This window comes from Eptatretus burgeri, chromosome 3 (genome assembly GCF_056783735.1).
Source record: "Eptatretus burgeri isolate ZD-2024b chromosome 3, Ebu_testis_v1, whole genome shotgun sequence".
Taxonomy (NCBI): Eukaryota; Metazoa; Chordata; class Myxini; order Myxiniformes; family Myxinidae; genus Eptatretus; species Eptatretus burgeri.
The window spans coordinates 19,863,133-19,880,949 of NC_140963.1; the positions used below are offsets into that span (position 1 = coordinate 19,863,133).

Consider the following 17,817-nt stretch of genomic DNA (forward strand, 5'->3'; position numbering starts at 1 on the left):
ATCCCAAATTCAAGTCGAAACATGAACATGAAAAACCACCACCCCATGCATTTCATATAAATTTGGCATCAAATAGACACGGATGCAGAATCAGCAAGCTGACTTCTCCAGTGCACCTGTTGGTTATAATTAAAGATAATGATGAGTGGAGTTTATCCCTTCACTGCTGAGATCCATATAGACACAAGATGTCCCCAACTCAAAAAAAAAACATAGTTGCAAATAATTGAAAAGTTGACGAGTAATGGATGTAATTGGAACATTAAAAAAAAAAAACTTTTCCTGTCCACTCAGCACACCTGTACATTGTTTTTCAAATATCTGACAGAATTGAATGGTGTCATTTCCAATTGTGATCAGAAAATTATTTCAAATAAATTACTGAATAAAATATCAACGCTAAGTGCATTCTTTTGTGTGGTTTATATTGAAAACCACGAAGCAGTGATTTGGACTTTGATTATTTCCTTAAACATGACGGCTCCACCATGATAGGTGGACGCGTGCGATCATCCTGACCATCCCCATTGCATCTACTGTCGAGCCATGCAGTGATCGAGTGGTTACAATTGGTACCCAATAAATATACCCAGGTCTTTTGTTCTACTACCGAGCTGTTATTTACGCGTGAAGTTATCCAAGCGATCGTAAAAATGAATCAGAGCAGCTATTTCGTTTTGAAGTCACAGTTAATTTTGTTTGGAGACTTCACATCAAATTTGCAAAGCAATTTACCATAGTCAGCAGTTTGATAAACTGATTCGTTATTTCCATTTTATTCAACCCCCCTTTTAAATTATTCAACCATAAACTACACATTTGACAAAGCAGCGTGATGTGATGGAATACAGATCAAAAAACCAAAACACTTTTATTATGGTTTTTGGCTGTGGCAACATGGGTGGTCATTGGAAAGGGCAAACACAATGTTATCAAGTTTAGGTGCCCCAAGATGGGCATTTCCTTACAAAATCGGGCAGTCTGATGTTACCGACACTGTTACGCAAAATTTGTCAGAACAAAAGCTGGCATAGAGCAATGCAATATACAAAACAAAATAAATGTACATGTCGAGATCATGCATGGGTGTGAGTGTCACGGCAAGGGGAAAAAATTATAAAAAAAAAAAGAGGACAGCAAATAAAAATCCATGCACGACATATTTTTGGACCTCCAAGATAGTAATACTGATTGAGATGCAGAAAATCCTGAGTGAGACAACGCAGTCTCGATTTCCCCAAGATGGTCTGGGTGTGAAAAAAAATTTGATAACAAAACACCATCTTGACATCCCCCCTCCCTCCCACCCCCTTCCCTAACTTCCAAACAAGTCACACATCAAATAAGGTTTTGTTGGTCGACAAAAATATATATATAAGCTCAAGACTGAAGTGACAGCCCACAACAAACTTTGGGAATGGAGGCATCGTGTGAAGTTGCAAACGCATTCCTTGGCTTTATGCACAACCAAGTAGGTAAGAGAACCATGACGGCCATGACGGCACTGCACAGGACCAGTTCTAGTTGGCTGTGGATTAAATAACTCTGAACGCAGAGTGAATAGCACCTTTGAGTTTGGAAGAAAAACAAGAAAACAAAAGATAGAAAAAGCATCGCCCTTCCCTTCCACCCACCCCAAAGCACCTTTATCTTAAAACGTTTCTTGTATTTTTTATTATTTCGTTTTTTTTTTTTTCTTCTAAAAAGCTGATCAAACAGGACATTTCTTGCATTCGAAGAAACAACTGATTTTTTATGCCAATCAATACAGTCTTTTCTTTCTTTACGACCATGATCTCAAAATAAGTCCATCGTACAATTTTAATCTTCTTGCAACCCGCGACCTCATTGATGTTTTTTTTTTTCAAACCTCGGATTCCTATTCATGATCATAGTTGGACCGACATTGAACATCCACAGTATTTTAAAAACAAAACCACAATTTTTATTTTTTTTATCAACAACTAGCAGTGATTTGGAAGGAAAGTCTGTGGAAAAAGAATAAAACCCACAAGTATTGTGCAGAGACATGAACATAACCTGTGCAGAAGAAGGGCGAAGGAGAAAGGGGAAGGGCTATGAGTGAAGGATGAAAGAGATGAGGCAGTTTGCTGAAGATTGGGAACCAAGATAAGATGCGAGGGTTGAAAGGGTGCATTGAGACAATCAGTGCAAGGCTTCTGCAGACAACAGGTTGGAGGTGGATTTAATTTCTTTAACAAAAAAAAGTTCATTAGGTGTTTTCCGCTAGCTCTAACGGAAACAGACAGGGCCGATGTCCACACCAAACTCTTGATCAGAGCTGCCAATGTCAATGGGGGCGATGTCGATGATGGGCAGGCGATAGGGCTTGCTTGTCTTGTACTGGAGGATTGTCTTACTCCACTCATTAGAATGTTCCTGTGACAAAACAATGCCGTTATTACAATCATGCAAGCAATTTTCAAGACAGGTGGAACTATGAATGAGTAAAATCAAGCAATTAACTGAAGTTGATATGCTGGAGTACAAACGACTGGACATGAGCGTTCCATGAAAGTGGGAAAATAAAGAACAGTGCACACAGAGACCAATCCTACATCGCATTGTGGTTTGAAAATGTTGTCCACTGTGCAATCTCCACTGAGAAATCTTGACTTTGCTTTTAATTTGATTCAAATCCAGAGCCATTTTTTTTTCATGGAATTCATCTCGAAGCTTGGAAGGCTTAACAAAAAGAGGGTTACTGGTAATTCCAGCTAACTACTCGCTATCTCAAGTCATCAGTAGCACAATCAACTCCTGTAGCTTACTTTTTTAACGATTAAATAAATTTTAAAAACTTTCAAAACTTCAAGGATTGTAGAAATGTAGGAATGAAATAAATCCCAAGACTCCTGGACATAGGCCTCAGATTTATAGGAGGAGGCCTGTGTAGCCCCAGATCTCTGAAAAGAGTATTTCAGACAGATATAACCCGTCGAAAAATGGATGAAATCGAGACAACGTTGATCAATGATATTACCTGGTGGCCCTGATGAGAAGCTGAAATGATGAACTGTCTTAACCATTGTCATTGTGGACAAAAATAATGAGGAGTTGGTTGTGTCTGCATTGTCAACACTTTTACCTTTTTTGTTTTTTTTACAGTTCCTAACTTTCATTTCGATTACTTATTTGTGTCAAATGGATACCGATTGCGGGAAGGGAATGTTATTGATTTTTAAGTTTGCAAGCTCAGGAAAATATATTGACTATCTGTTCAGCATCTGCAAAAATAACTGTGAACAATAATAAAATTCAGGATGATAATGATGAAAATGACATTAATGAATGGTTAACAAAGGACTATTCAGTAAATGATAACATACCTTGCAGCCATCTTCAAGTGCCGTATAGGTGAAGCGGTTCTGGCCCTCAGCGCGCAGCTCGACCTCGCTGGAGCCCATGAGACGCACTGCCTGGCTGAGGTCTCCGGTACTATCAGCATACGCGATGCTGTTCCGACAGTGGTAGGTGATGTTCTGTGTGGCGCGTGATGATATGAAGCGCAACAGGGCTATTTGTACCTCCACGACCTTGGGTGGTTGGGCCTCATCGCCATAGCTGAACTGCGGTGGAACAAAGACGGCAACTGGTTAGGCCATGTTTAGGTCCCTGAACTTCATCTATTTCCATAAGTCAGGATCAAAATATATAATCTTCATTAAAAGGGCATGTCGCATGCATTCCTCATGACATCAAGTGTCGTATATGGATCACGACGTCACGTGACTCCCAATACAAAGTCGTTTTTCGGCTCACCAAGAATGATAATTTGACTAGTTGCTTCAGCCTCAAGTGCCCCCTAACTACACTGTATGTGAGGTACTAACTAACTACCCCTAACTACTAACTACCCCAAACTATACTACACTTCTTCTTCTTCATACAGAGCACAAGGCTGCAGGGTAGCATATTTGGCTCAGGGCTTGGTTATGCCGCTGATGCAGTGCCCTCTGTAGGTTCGGGCAGGAATTTGGAATTTGTTTATGGTGCCGGCGATAGCTCACCCACTCTTCATGAAGGACACCATGGGATCTTTACCGTCCGCCAATGAATGCCGGCGGACGAGACGCCCGTTTAACGTCCATCCGAGGGATGGTACATGCATTGATCAATCACCCTGCCTGTGAAATGCTGGAATGAGAGTTTATAGCCGGTTGGGATTAAAAGCCAGGCTCGACAGCTTCGTGTGAGTGAGCATACCTCCATGCCATCCTGTCAGCCATTTTTACTGAGATTAGGCTATATTGTGTTCTTGTTCATTGTCTTCATGTCTCTTGTCTTCCTCATTGTGATTTCTCATTTTCAGTTTGATTTATAAATTATTCCAATCTGGCATCTGCCTGGGGGATGTCCAGACGGAGCCCCCTGGAGTACTGGCGGAAAGTGGACGCAGCGACGCGCTGTTCTGGCACATGCTCCCATACCTGACCTGAGTTAATCTGTGTTGTGCATCTCTCCAGAAATAACGACTTAACTGGGAATAATGGGAAAAAAAATATTACTTGTGGTCAAAAAGTATAAAAAGGCAGCCGACGTGGTTTGTACACATCAACCAAACTAACTTCAGGATTGGAACAGTTCACCGAAGAATGCCGTCAGGTTCAAGATGAAGACGATATCCAAAACCCCGGAACATCCTCACCATGTGAACCCACCACTTACTCACTGACTCACTGATAGAAATATTTAGTACTTTCTCGGTGGGCTTGGACCACTAATATTTGGTGTCATCATTCAAAAATCACTGATCTCTCCATGCAGGTTACTACTGCAGCTCCGGACATTATATGTTTAACAGAAAATGCTCCTCTCACAGGATGTCTCCAATTCCTCCATGACTCTCACTGGCATTGTCTTCCGATAGCACAGGCCACTTCCGCGTCCAGGTGGAGATGTTACATCCATTCCTCACTGTCCATCAATTACGACAATGCCTCCAAGCCCTCTCTCATACTTCTGGCTGCATATACCTCTTTGCAACCACCTAACGTTTGTCTGTGGGGTATTATCGTCAACCCAACAATGACTCTATAATACCACAACTTTCCACAAACACAAATCAACTCGTAACCATCCATTCCAATCTCTGTTCATCATACGTGGCTTCTTCAACTGTCACCATGCCAGCTGGCTGAGTGTCAGCTCTGCAACAAGCAGCCGTAGCATTGCAGCTAAGGCTGTATGTGGATATCCCACCCATCAGCTCAGCCCTGGTATGCCGAATCCAGTGGTAGACGGATACAGTCAACATCAGCTCACTCTGTAAGACTCGCAACAATTATGTGTGTGCAGTGTCGCACACACCCGAAAATATCACCTCGCTAATCCAATGGCTGAACTCTCTCAACAGTCTCCTTCCTCAAAGATTTTGTGGTACTCTCTGATATCTGCTCCCCCTCAATCCCTCTGCTCAAGACAAACTGTGCTTGAGACAAGGTCGTGTGTCTCACCTTATTATTAGACTCAATTCTCACGTACCAAGCCAATCCAGCTCTTTCCCCACCTTATCCTTTCATACCCTCTGCTTTCTTGACTCCGTTTGCTTCAAATCCGAGAGGACAGAGAATACTATGCTCATCCTCAACTCAGCAGCGGTGATGGGCACAGATGACCATCAGTAGTACTCGTGTTCTCAAATCCTGCTCAGCTTGCTCGTGCTTCATTATTGTCTGCTCTCTTTGGCCTGCCATCCTTTTTTGGCCACCTCTTCTCTTCCCGGAAGTCCATCAACGTCATTTCCATTCAAAAAAAAGATGCAAAACAGCTCCTCTCAACTATTGGGGAGTAAGCTAACTTGCAAATATAAGCAATATCACGGAATCCATCTTTACTGCCGATGTGGTCTTTCTTCTTTTCAAACTGCCAAATGTCTGACCATCATTTTGGATTTCAACCCAACCACTTAAATATGAAAATGCTACTGCTTAAATTCCAGCAATGGTCAGAGGGAATAAATTTCAAGCATGTGGTCAGGACCATGTTAATGGGCATGCATGTCTCAGGCATTTGACAGTTTGGCATCCTGCACTGCTTTTCACTCCTTCTTCCTATGGCATACAAATCTGCCTTCATGCCTCGTGCAGACAGCATGCCGCTATCAATGCAACAATCTCCTCTCTGAGCGGAGGATGGAGTGCCTCAAGGCAGTGTGTCTTGGGCCTTTTCCTCATAAACACAAACGATCTCTCCGACGCTCAGGAAAAAAAAAAACCCTCTTTGTTTTTGCAGACAATTCCACATTGTACCATACAGTACTCCATCCGACTGATAGGTGTTCCAGCTTCACAATCAGGTATGACCTCTCTTGGACAAAGCTGACCTCCAAAGTCAACCACACACTTGGAACCCTAAATAACTCAATGATACTTCGACTGCCCTGAGTTTCTGCCAAAATTCATCTTCACTGAATGATGATCGTTCGCTCTTGCCTTCAGAATATTGCATGGTCACCATAAACTATTCGCTCGACATCATTAACAGAGAATATTGTTGTAAATGCTTTTGGAAAAGTTCAGAGACCCCGTTGCTTTGTTGGATTATAAAAAAAAAACTTGTATGAGACTTTTTAACATTATTCTGTCATAAAAGATTATCAGCAATGTAAGCCTGGCATTGGCTTAGCGGTTAGGGTGGCTGGCTTGGGATCCTAGTTTCTAGCCCTGTCGGCTGCTGAATTAACACCGCGTGGGGTTGACTCAGCCTATCATCCTTCCGAGGTCGGCAAAATGAGCAGCAGTGCACTGGTAATAGGGGCACTGCATCAGCGTCATAGGCACGTCCCGAACCAATGATGCAACCAGCAGCCTCAAGGCTCCACACGAGAGTGTATGTGCATAAGCAATGTGCTACAGTCAATGATCAAAAGCAACCGACTCATATTTCATCACACGTCTTTTAAAGCTGTGACAATGGATCACAATTCTTTATTCCCTACTTCTTCTTTGTTTGGATGCAGCACAAGGCTGCGGGGTGGCATCATTGGCTGAGGGCAGGGCTGTGCCACTGATGCCCTCTGCTGGTTAAGGCAAGAATTGCAATTTGTTGCATGGTGCCGGCAGGAGCTCGCTTACTCTTCGCAAAGGACACCATGAGATCTTAAACATCCAATTAATTCTGGCAGATGGGACTCACGTTTGATGTTCACCTGAGGGATGGCACACATCGATGAATCAACCTGCCTATGAAACACTGGGATGACAGTTTATAGCTGGGTCAGGATTCGAACCCAGGCTTGACAGCTTTGAGGCAAGTGTGCATACCTCTAGGCCACCCTGTCAGCCCCTTTATTCATGGAAGTTATTGTATAATCATCTACAAGTCATGTCGATCTTCATTGCAATCTTTGCTCCGAGAATGGGACAACCGTAATTATGTGCATTGTCTATTGTGCCTCCATATTGTTGCATTGCTATTTGTCTCTACCCATCCGCTCAGTGTTGTCTAATGTATAAAAAATGACAAAACTGTATAATCCCGTCAGCTTAAGCATCTTACGTGGAATCCACCATCCATGGCATCCGCAAACCACACATGCTTGCGGTCCTTTGCTGTCCACCACTGTTTGCGTGGAACAGTTCTTGGGATTGCATACAGACAGGTCTCGCGCGTTTCCATGTTGCAGTACATCTTGATGGCATCGATTGATGAGCCCTCGTTGGGGTCAATCCAGTACTCACCTTTGGAAATAATGAGGCAAATGGAGTTTGTATGCAAGTCACAATTCAAGGATTATCTGGAGCACCAATTGCAACAATAACAAAAAATAATAGCAATCTTTATCTGAATCTGGATCCAGATCTGAGAATTTGTGCCAATTATGTTGGTCTGTGATTCCTCAGCATTGAGTGATAGGGCTAAAAACGATACATAGCATTATATTTCAAAAGTTTATGGACGAGTTATGACAAAACAAAAAGTTATAAATTTTTAGTTCATGTCCGAATCCAGATCCGACCTATCAGTGGGATACAAAACGTAAAGTGCTCAGCCTGCCGGAAATATGTGCTCTACCGAGGGCTGTTCTAGTTACTACTGATTTTGCTTGTACGATGACAAATAAAGCCTTGATTCTCTATTCATGTCTCCAAGCCGACCTTCATCGGAAGCCTTCCATTTTTCAAAAAAAACTGCAATGATGCAAAATAACAGTACACACCGCTTTCCCAGTCTGGATGGCACATCGCCAAATCCACACAGCTCCTTGCTGGGTTTTCCTTGGTGGCGTCAGGACACAAAATGTTCTCCACTGTCTTGGTCATCCTCTTGAGACTGTTGTCCACCATGGTGACCTCACCATCGGGCTGATCAGCATGATAGCGACGACGAGGGCCTGTATCGTGGGTCTTCTCTCTTTGTGGGAAATATGGCATCGCTTCAGCTGGAGGACCAGGTGGACCAGGAGGACCAGGTGGTCCAGCTCGGCCTGAAGGACCCTGAGGGTGAGAGCAAAGCAGAGATAACATTCACCATATATGATATGGAAAATCTTTCGCCACGCTTCAGGCTAAAACACTTTGGATCATGGCGAATCTTGGACAAAATGCACGACATTACATCAAAATATAGGATAATGTCAGCGACGTATATTATGTACATATCACAAAACAAAAGACTCAATCAACCATCATTGATGATCATCATTAATTTTGCAACTTCAGGCCAAAATAGCGATTCTGTGAATGAAAGATTGATGAAGATCTATAATTAAAAAGATTGAGGGCCACATCGCAGCCTCATTTATGATTTATAAAAATAATCCCTTGATTCCAGCTAATGCAGTATTCGGTGGTCAGACATACAACCTGCACACATTTGACATGGCACCTATTTTTTTTGCATAAATAATTGCAAAAAGTGATTTTATCATTCTGAAATTTGGATGGAACTTGCAGCAATGGTGTAAACCAGTGATCTTCACTCCTTTTTTTTTAGAAGGGGGCCACTTTTGCCGATAAGACATCAGTGTGAGAGCCGCCACACCACCTGCAGGACTCCGTAATGGCTGCTATTAGGCCCCACCTGCACGTACTCTTTTTCTTTTTTTTTTGGTTGTGGTTACTGGGCTGCAAGCATCGTTGTTTGCACACTGCCATCTACTGATGTAGTGATGTTACTTTTCCGCTTTACATTGAAACACTCATTTGAAGCCATTGGGACAATTTGATAGTATTTATGGCAGATGATGATGGGGTGTTTTCACGTCAAGTGCCGCACTTTAGGCCCTCAGGGGCCATTAGTGGCTTGTGGGCTGCACAATGAAGAACAGGGGTGTAAATAATATGGCTCTCCAAATGAGTGGGATTTCATGAACCATCTTTGGCTTGTCATGATTTATTGACAATTTTTGGTTACACGGGTTTCCAACAGGAACAGGAACAGAGAGTATGAAGTGGGGGAGGGGAGTGGCATGGTAATATCTTGGGACAGGAATGATGTAAAAACATTTTCCTGATGTCGAGATGCCTTCAAGCATTGTACAATATTGCAAGACTTTCTTTCTCATTAATTACAACGTTGCATCTCCAGTGGCTCAGTGAGTGGTCAAGACTGTGATGGCATCTATAGCCATTGATTTGTAGTGATGGAAAGTGCTGGCTCTGCCCAGCAGGCATGGAGGCTGGCTGGGGCTGAGGCCAGCTTACAAAAGCAAGGACACTTTATGTCACCCACTCTTTTGTGTTACATCTTGCACTGGTAGTTGTGTCCCTCTGCCGTGGAGGCAAACTGCATCATTCCCACTTGCCCTCGCCTGGCTGCTCACACTATGGAGCCACGCGCATTGGCAGCTCCCCGTGTCACCCACGTGCTGAAACTTTATGGTCTTGAAAACCTTGTCTGGTTTTGTGTGAGTGATTTGTGTGAACATGGTGGCTGAGTCTTGATAATCGTTTATTTGTACTGTTTAAGTGTTTAAGTATTTGTACTAAGTATCAATGCATACTACACAAAATACCCCCATCATGACAGTGAAAACATGTTTTTAGAAATTTTTACAAACTCATTAAAAGTGAAAATCTGAAATATTTTGCGTCAATAAGTATTCAACCCCTTTGCTCTGGCTCTCCAAATTGAGCTCAGGTGCATCCAATTTCCTTTGATCATCCTTGAGATGTCTATACAACCTGATTGGAGTCCACCCGTGGCCAATTCAATTGATTGGACACGATTTAGAAAGAAACACAGGTCCCACAGTTGAAGGCACTTCTATGAAGTATTGACTCAGGGGGTTTAAATACTTATTGACTCAGGACATTTCAGCTTTTCATTTTTCATTAATTTGTAAAAAATTGCTGAAAACATCTTTTCACTTTGTCATTCTGGGGTATTTTGTGTAGATCGGTGACAAAGAATTAAATTTAATCCATTATAAATTCAGGCTGAAACAACAAAATGTGACAAACGTCGAGGGGTGTGAATACTTTCTGAAGGCACCGTAGGAGGGTTAATTACGAGAATCCTCCTGGGTGAGAATGTGCGATTTTCCAGGAGTGTGGACATTCCAGATTCCATTTATGAGACCGGCAACGAATCAATTTCAGATAACCAGAATGTGACAAATATACTAAATATCTCCCAGTGAGATGGGGTATCATGTGGCACAATGCAGTCACCTGAAAGAAGGAAGAAAGGTTTTCATAAATTAAAGGTCATTTTTTGTATATGTAGAACAAGACTGTGGCTGAGACTGTCTCAGAACCCAACAACTTCCAGTGGGAGAGGAGAGGAGAAGAGAGCGGAGAAGGGTACTTGTGAAGGAAGTGAGAAATCCAGGAATGAAGGTGTCCTTGTATGCTCCAGGCAGAGAGTAAGTAAAGCTGAATGCCAGACTGTTGAATGCCTGAGATACATATGTCCAGGGAGATGGTTTGAGATTTAGGGCCTCCAACCATTTCTGAGAGAGGAGTAGCAGCATATCCAGAGTTCAGTGACTGATACAGAATCCAAACTGATGGTCAGAGATCAGGCTGTTTGAAAACAGGAAAGATTGCATCAGCAGCAATGATGACTTCCATGACCTCCTTGTAATTGGAAGTGAACTCACTGGCCTGTAGTTGATAGGATCTGCTTTTTCACCCTTCTTGTAGACAGAAGCGATGCTTGCTGACTTCCAGGCAGATGGGAGGCAGCCAATGGAGAATGAAGTGCTGAACAGTGCAGATCATTCCATTGCTGTCCATCTCAGTTTCGATCGGTGCCAATGATACAAAGCATGGTGCCCTGATGAAATGTGAAAGATCATCGTTGGTTGTAAGGTTTCACATCCACGGTATATAGTTGATATTAATTCTTATTTATTGTCTGGTGATTCAGTTATTATTTTATCCAAATTTATTTTGAGTAAGTAAAGAAGAAAAATTAAATAAATAAATAAATAAGGGAAATTTTTACCTTTTGTCATCATGATTCTGAATGTTTTCTGCATCGTTCGAGTTACTTGCACAGTGTTTGAACACAAAAACTTAAAGAACCTCACCAACCCAACTCATGAAAAAAGAAAACCATGCCACCATGAGCCTTTGGAACAATCCCTGCCTTTTGCCGCTTGTTTTAAAGCAGTGGTCCCCAACCTTTTGATCCCACGGGCCGCATTCACTACTCCTAAGGATGTTGGGAGCCAGAAAAAAATTTATTCATTTTATTGAGTTTTATTGATGCAAATTGATTTGATTCCTCCCAGCGGTAAGCGGCAGTTGCCGGCAGTGGCATTGTGTAAACCCCTTTAAAATTGCTACATGGAAATGTGTTTTGATTGGAAAGTCCTCGCGGGCCGCAGTATAGGGCTCTGCGGGCCGCATGCGGCCCTCGGGCCGCAGGTTGGGGACCAATGTTTTAAAGGCTCACAAAAATCAACCACTATTTCAGTTGTGGTTTTTTTGTGCCCTTCTATTTCCTTCCCAATTAATCTTGCGGATGGCACGTCATTTTCCATAAGCTTCATTACTTACTTCCTTTATGATGATGCCATTCCTCCTTTATGATGATGTCACTGTGCCTTTGTGCTATTCTTATATAAAATCCTGTCACTCATGTTAACCGATACTAGAGATAGGGTAATGACACAACTCGTGTTGTGCTTTTGTCACATTATCATTAAACTTTTTGAATTTGTGCTTACAACGAGACTGAAAGCTGTTTCAGCAAGACTTTGAGGACAACAAAAGTAATCGTCACGATAATATTCTCCGCCAGTCTGATGCTCTATCCATCGAGAGTGGAACTTGGCTTACTGGCCTAACTCCACCCACAATTGTAACCTGAATAAATCAAATCGCACGTCTGCAATTTCCTTCCCTACAAGTTTTCCGCTCGGTGTAAAACAACCAAGGCGACTGTTAAAAGGATCAAATGTCGAAGAGTTTTGGCCAACAGGCGACGCAGGCCTTGAGAAGGCGACACGATGTATTGGCCTCAGGCTTCAGATCTCTGGTGTCAGCCGATGGGCCATTGCAATTGGAATCAATCCGAGCTATATGAACAGGGTTGTTTTTTTATTCTCGAGACTAATCGAGGCAGCGGTCTGTTGCCTATACACCACCCAAAGAAAGGGAGGGTTTTTGCCAATAATTTCCATACACTCAAGAGGACTGCGAATTGCCAGTGCCCATTTTGGAAAACTCGACGTGCAGCATCAAACTCAAGATGTCCAAAAGTCGTGCAGGTCTATGCCCATGGGTTTCCCATGGGTGCTGGCATATCTTGGTGTTCATAATTTGCTTGTTTGATTTATGTATCTATGATTTACCATGAGTGTTATTGGATGGATCAAAGGGTTGGGCTCCTTTATTGTAATTTGGTGAAAGAAATGTTCACGACCAGGGTTCCCTAATAGCAATATGGGTCAGTCGAAGCGACATGGTGCGACAGTCGGAGCTCACTATACTTTACATGTATTCACAATATGTGTAAAGGAAGGCTCATCGATGCGATATCACAAGTATTTTTGTAAAAGTTAAAGCACATTGTCAGGTTAAATGATTCATGAAAGCATGATGGCACTTACAACGTGTCCGGCCTCGCCTCTGCGGCCACGAGAGCCTGACGGTCCAACGGGGCCAGACTGCCCATTGTTGCCATCTTTGCCACGGCTACCCGCCTGGCCTATGCCTCCCTGCAGAAAAAGGCAATGAGGTTAAAGTTTTTTTTAAATTAGCAACTTCTTAAAACTTTTTTTTTTAAAGAATACAACTGTTCCTATTTTACATAGTACTTTCCTCTTTTCAGAAGATTAAATGCTACAGACCCAGTTATGTTTATTCACAACATAATGTCTGGCTTGTGTTCACACCAAAGACAACCCCATTGCTGCCATTTGCTTTTGTAAGATTGGTGGTAAAACACCATTCTTGTATCATATTTTATGAATTCATTTTATTCACTTGCGCCATCTCCCTCATGTGTCCATTTTCACTCGAGTCAATGTCGGTGTACGCATTGTGCTGGAGTAGAAATGTGGTGTCAATGTGACCACGCAAGATATATTTAGTGGAATTCCCCTTTTCTGCCAAATCATTTTCTTACAATAATTGAATATACACAAGCGTCTGCTAATTTTAGTGCAAACAATGTCATAACATACCCTTGGGCCTGCATGTCCAGCGATACCTACTGCACCAGATTCACCGGCAGGTCCCTAAAAAAGAACAGAAAAATAAATCACATAAAGGGAGACAACTCGAAACGTGGGGGCATCATGTACAGGTACGACATCACAGAAGCTCGAAATCATTATACGCTTCGGGACCTCTGCAAAGAGCTGAAAGTTCAGGCACGTGTTAATGGTTTTGAACTTCCATATAATTACATTCGGAGGCTAACATGAATAAACTTGGTTTGATATTTGCCTGAAAAATACGATCTCATTCAGTTTGCGTCGCAAGCCGTCGACATGTACAAAAACAGCCGGTTGTTTCCACGATAGGCTGGTTGAATCCCTGTTTGCACAGATGATCATTTGGAGTATGATCAGCTGAACTGCAAAACCGGCTGCAATTTATCCATCCGTAAGATGTTACATTTTTCCAGCAATTAGTTCCTGGTGCAGTTTCATGAGCAGCCAAAGGTTTATTATGGAACATACCGTGGCCAATTCCACGTGTGAATCTGCAATAGCATCGACAGCAATGCATAATAAGGGAAACGCAAAGTCATTCCGTGAGCAACTTGAAAATACAACGTAAAACGTGTCTCTGTGAAGGATAGTGTCAGTTGGCTTCGGTGGACAAGATAAACAAGGGAGTTTATCAACTCGAGGTTGATAAGAGCGTTTACCGATCGGTCTTGTCTCCTGTGGCAAGAAACATCATTTTATCAACTTTTATTGATAAAATTAGTTTTGCAAAAATGTTTGCAATTGCTTGTAAAACTTATTCAATCAATATTTTTGTCATTGCAAAGGAAAAGCCCGATGGTTTGTATAAGTCAATCAATATGACTCTCTGAAGTACAGCGGGGTGTAAAAGTACGAGTTCCAGTAGGAAATTTATTAATTGAGAGGTGATACAATAAATAATTGGAATATGAAACCAAAAGCACTTTCAAGGGATCTCCATGAACTCTTTAGGATATAACAGCACTTATTATAATTATAATACGAAAAATCAAATCTGTCATTATGTATAATCAATTATAATCGGTGCGACCCCCTTTTGCCTTGAGAACTGCCTCAACTCCATTTGGGATTGATTTCATTAGTTTATGGATTACATTTGAGGCAATCATTTCCCAACAGAGTTGTAATGCACTCCAGAGCATAGTCAGACTCCATCCATCCATTGGGACCATACTCTTTGCAGAGCGTTGGTGCTGCCTAATCAGTCTCCTTCGTTATTGGGCACAATCCTGGACGGGTCACCACTCCGACACAGGATACCAGCAAGCTGGCACTCATTTTGCAAACTTCGGAATGATGACAGGCAGAGTCAACCTCACCTGGTATTACTTCAACAACCATGGGGGATTTGAACTCATATCAGGATGCTCGGATCCCAAGCCTGCCACCCGAACGATTAAGCCAACACCAGGCACATAGTCGGACTGCTCATGTAAATATTATCTTTCTCTCAAATGTATTCACCCTTCATTTATTCTGTTAATACAAAGTGTTAGTTAATGATAACTATTATAAATTACAGAATATTGATACATTTCTTCAATATGATGACAAATTGGGGTTTGAAATCGTGGTTTGAGAAAGCTTGGCATCAATTGAAATGAACTCGTACTTTTGCACCCCACTGTATATGAATGCTATAAGAAGTCAAGACACAAAAGAAATTAATGATATTGTACTTTTTAGCAAATTCCACAAACATGATTTTGAACTCATCTCTGTTTTCCTGGGATTAAAAAAATGAGAGAGCAAAGTATAAACTAGCAAATCGTGATTGATGGACTCTTCCTTTACATAACCTGCATGGTTCTGCATTATAATTTAAGTACTTTGTCGATGAGGCCCGTGAGGCTGTGCAGACAGGATCTGCTTCACTCATGTAAAGCTCGATGCCACCGCTTATATAATAATAATAATAATAATAATAATAATAATAATAATCATTCAGGTTGTTGTAATAACTATTCCTTGAAACATTTTCCTCTTCATAACTTTCCTCTCCACCAAACTCATTCCCTGAAACTTCCAAGTAAATCCCCCAAAAAGTTTCTCCGTCCCCATCCTCATTTTTGTTGCCTCCTTCGCGATGTTCGTTTGTGCTCAGCTCACTGCCATCCTTGCTTGCCATCTTCCCTTTACCATCCCACTCTGCAAAACTCTTTGCTTAAACATTTTCAGTGTATTTTGTGTTCGTCGTGGTACTAGAAGTGCATCACACCTTTCCGTACATTTGCTGCAATAATAACAATAATAATCACTCGTGCTCCATGTGGCCGAGTTCCTTCCTCTTTACCTCCATCTCCACCTTCCTCTCGCGAGTTCCTCCTTGTTTACCTACTAAATAAATGTTTGCTTTAATATATTTTTTTTAAAACAACCCTTCATCCCCTTTCTCTCAACTCCAAGTACCTTAATCACTCTTTCATTCTTCATGCATGCTTTGTCTGTGTAATAAAGAATGTTCTATCTTTTCCAGATTTTAACCTTCTGTGCCCACCCCTCCGTCAGGCTCTTCCACTCTCTTTCATCATTTTTCTCCACCATTTCTTGTCAAACCCCAAAACCCAATTCTTCTGCATCGTTGAACAAATACAGCACTATTTTATTACCGACCTTTAATCCTCTGATCTTTCCATCATGGCTGTTAGGTTTACGATAGCGGACTGTAACTCGGACTATAAAATGCAGCCCAGGGTGTACATTGCGATCTGGACCAGGCTATATATCCCAATACAATATATCTCTTTGGTCATCTCTCAAACCTTCTTACTTTCCAATTTATCTACCAATGATATTCAGTGGGCCCTCCTTGAACGATTGTCCCATTTCTTTTTTTCTTCTGCAAGTGGATTAACAAAAGCATATTCTTCATCACTTTTCTCACGATCTTCCTCTTGAAAGCTGATATGTGGAAAGTAACATTTTAACAGCAATTTAGGATCTTGATTTACACCATTGATGTCTCCGCTTCCATCAACAATTCTGTGACGACGACGCCGTGTGCAGAACAGACACCAAACTTCTGTGATGCAGGGTGAACCCTCCAATTTATATATTTGGTCAACACCCCGAAGAGGTGCAATACTTGTAACTCATGGGCATCACTATTTCTCATAACCTGGATTGAGTTGACCATAACTCCAAAACACACAAAGCCACCCAACATATTGGTAGCCTCTTACGAGCAAAGTCCATTCTGAGTCACGCATCGTGGCAGACAATACCTTGATCCAAAGTGCTATGGAATATAGCTCCCTACTTTGTGCTGGTGCACCTACGTCCAATCTTGATCCTTGTGAGATGGTCAAATCCAAGGCTTTTCATATTGTTCGTATCTCCTTGCAGGAATCTGATTCACAGTCTCTTTCCCATTGCCTCAGTTCTGGCCTCATTCAGCCTGCCCAATCATCCATATTATCCCAGCTCACACAGGTTGCAAAAGTTTGTTCAGAATCCCACGACTCTTTATCCTCCCAATCATATCAGCGGAATGTTTACCTCCAATTCTATCATTCCAATATTTGCTCTTCTATGGAACTGGCTCTGTCAGTTTCTTATCTCATTGTTATGTCATTTCTCTCTTTTCATTTCTGGCCTTTCTTTATCCATCTCTCATCCCCTCCCCACTCCCCACTCCACCACTTCCTATCACATGTGGTCATGTACGCTCTTGAAAAAACCCATACCCGATTTACCTTCTGTAAAGTTGGATGCTCACCTCCATTTCTCCATCCCTGAAGTTTTACATCTGTGGGACCACCTCCCCGACCTGTACCTTCATGCTTTTACCTCTAATCTTTCAAGCTCAGTGTCCATCATCACCGCATACTCTCTCATACCCATGTTGCGATTTTATACACTACGGACTCCCACAACCCACCCTGCTTATCAATGTTGGCTCTTCCCATCATTGTCAAGCAAAATTCACAAAATGTTGGACTGTTCATAACCCACAAAAAGGGAATGCAAGCTGTGTTTACACCGTCATGAGACAAGTCAGGTTTGCTTTTCATCTTCAAACTCCGTCTCTCCCATTTCTGTCATTCAACTACTCCTGTGATGTATCAACGTGTTTTTGTCTGCCTGTTTCCCCTTTTTACATTTGTCAGCCTGTAAACCTGTTTCCCTCTGTCATTTGGCACTTCCATGAGTTCCTTTGTATTAAAAACAAAACAAAACAC

At 42.0% G+C, this 17,817-nt stretch overlaps 1 protein-coding gene across 1 annotated transcript in view; it reads right to left on the bottom strand.

Moving 5' to 3' along the window:
* Positions 1-846: 846 nt before the first annotated feature.
* Positions 847-17,817, bottom strand: part of LOC147029497 (uncharacterized) — a 164,297-nt gene continuing 147,326 nt past the window's right edge. Inside the window, exons 48-53 of the mRNA XM_085872555.1 lie at positions 13,604-13,657; positions 13,028-13,135; positions 8,183-8,459; positions 7,522-7,703; positions 3,351-3,590; positions 847-2,400 (exon numbers count right to left, since the gene is read on the bottom strand). Coding sequence (XP_085728681.1) covers positions 2,254-2,400; positions 3,351-3,590; positions 7,522-7,703; positions 8,183-8,459; positions 13,028-13,135; positions 13,604-13,657 — 1,008 coding nt within the window. The 3' untranslated portion in view covers positions 847-2,253. The remainder of the gene's footprint in view (positions 2,401-3,350; positions 3,591-7,521; positions 7,704-8,182; positions 8,460-13,027; positions 13,136-13,603; positions 13,658-17,817) is intronic.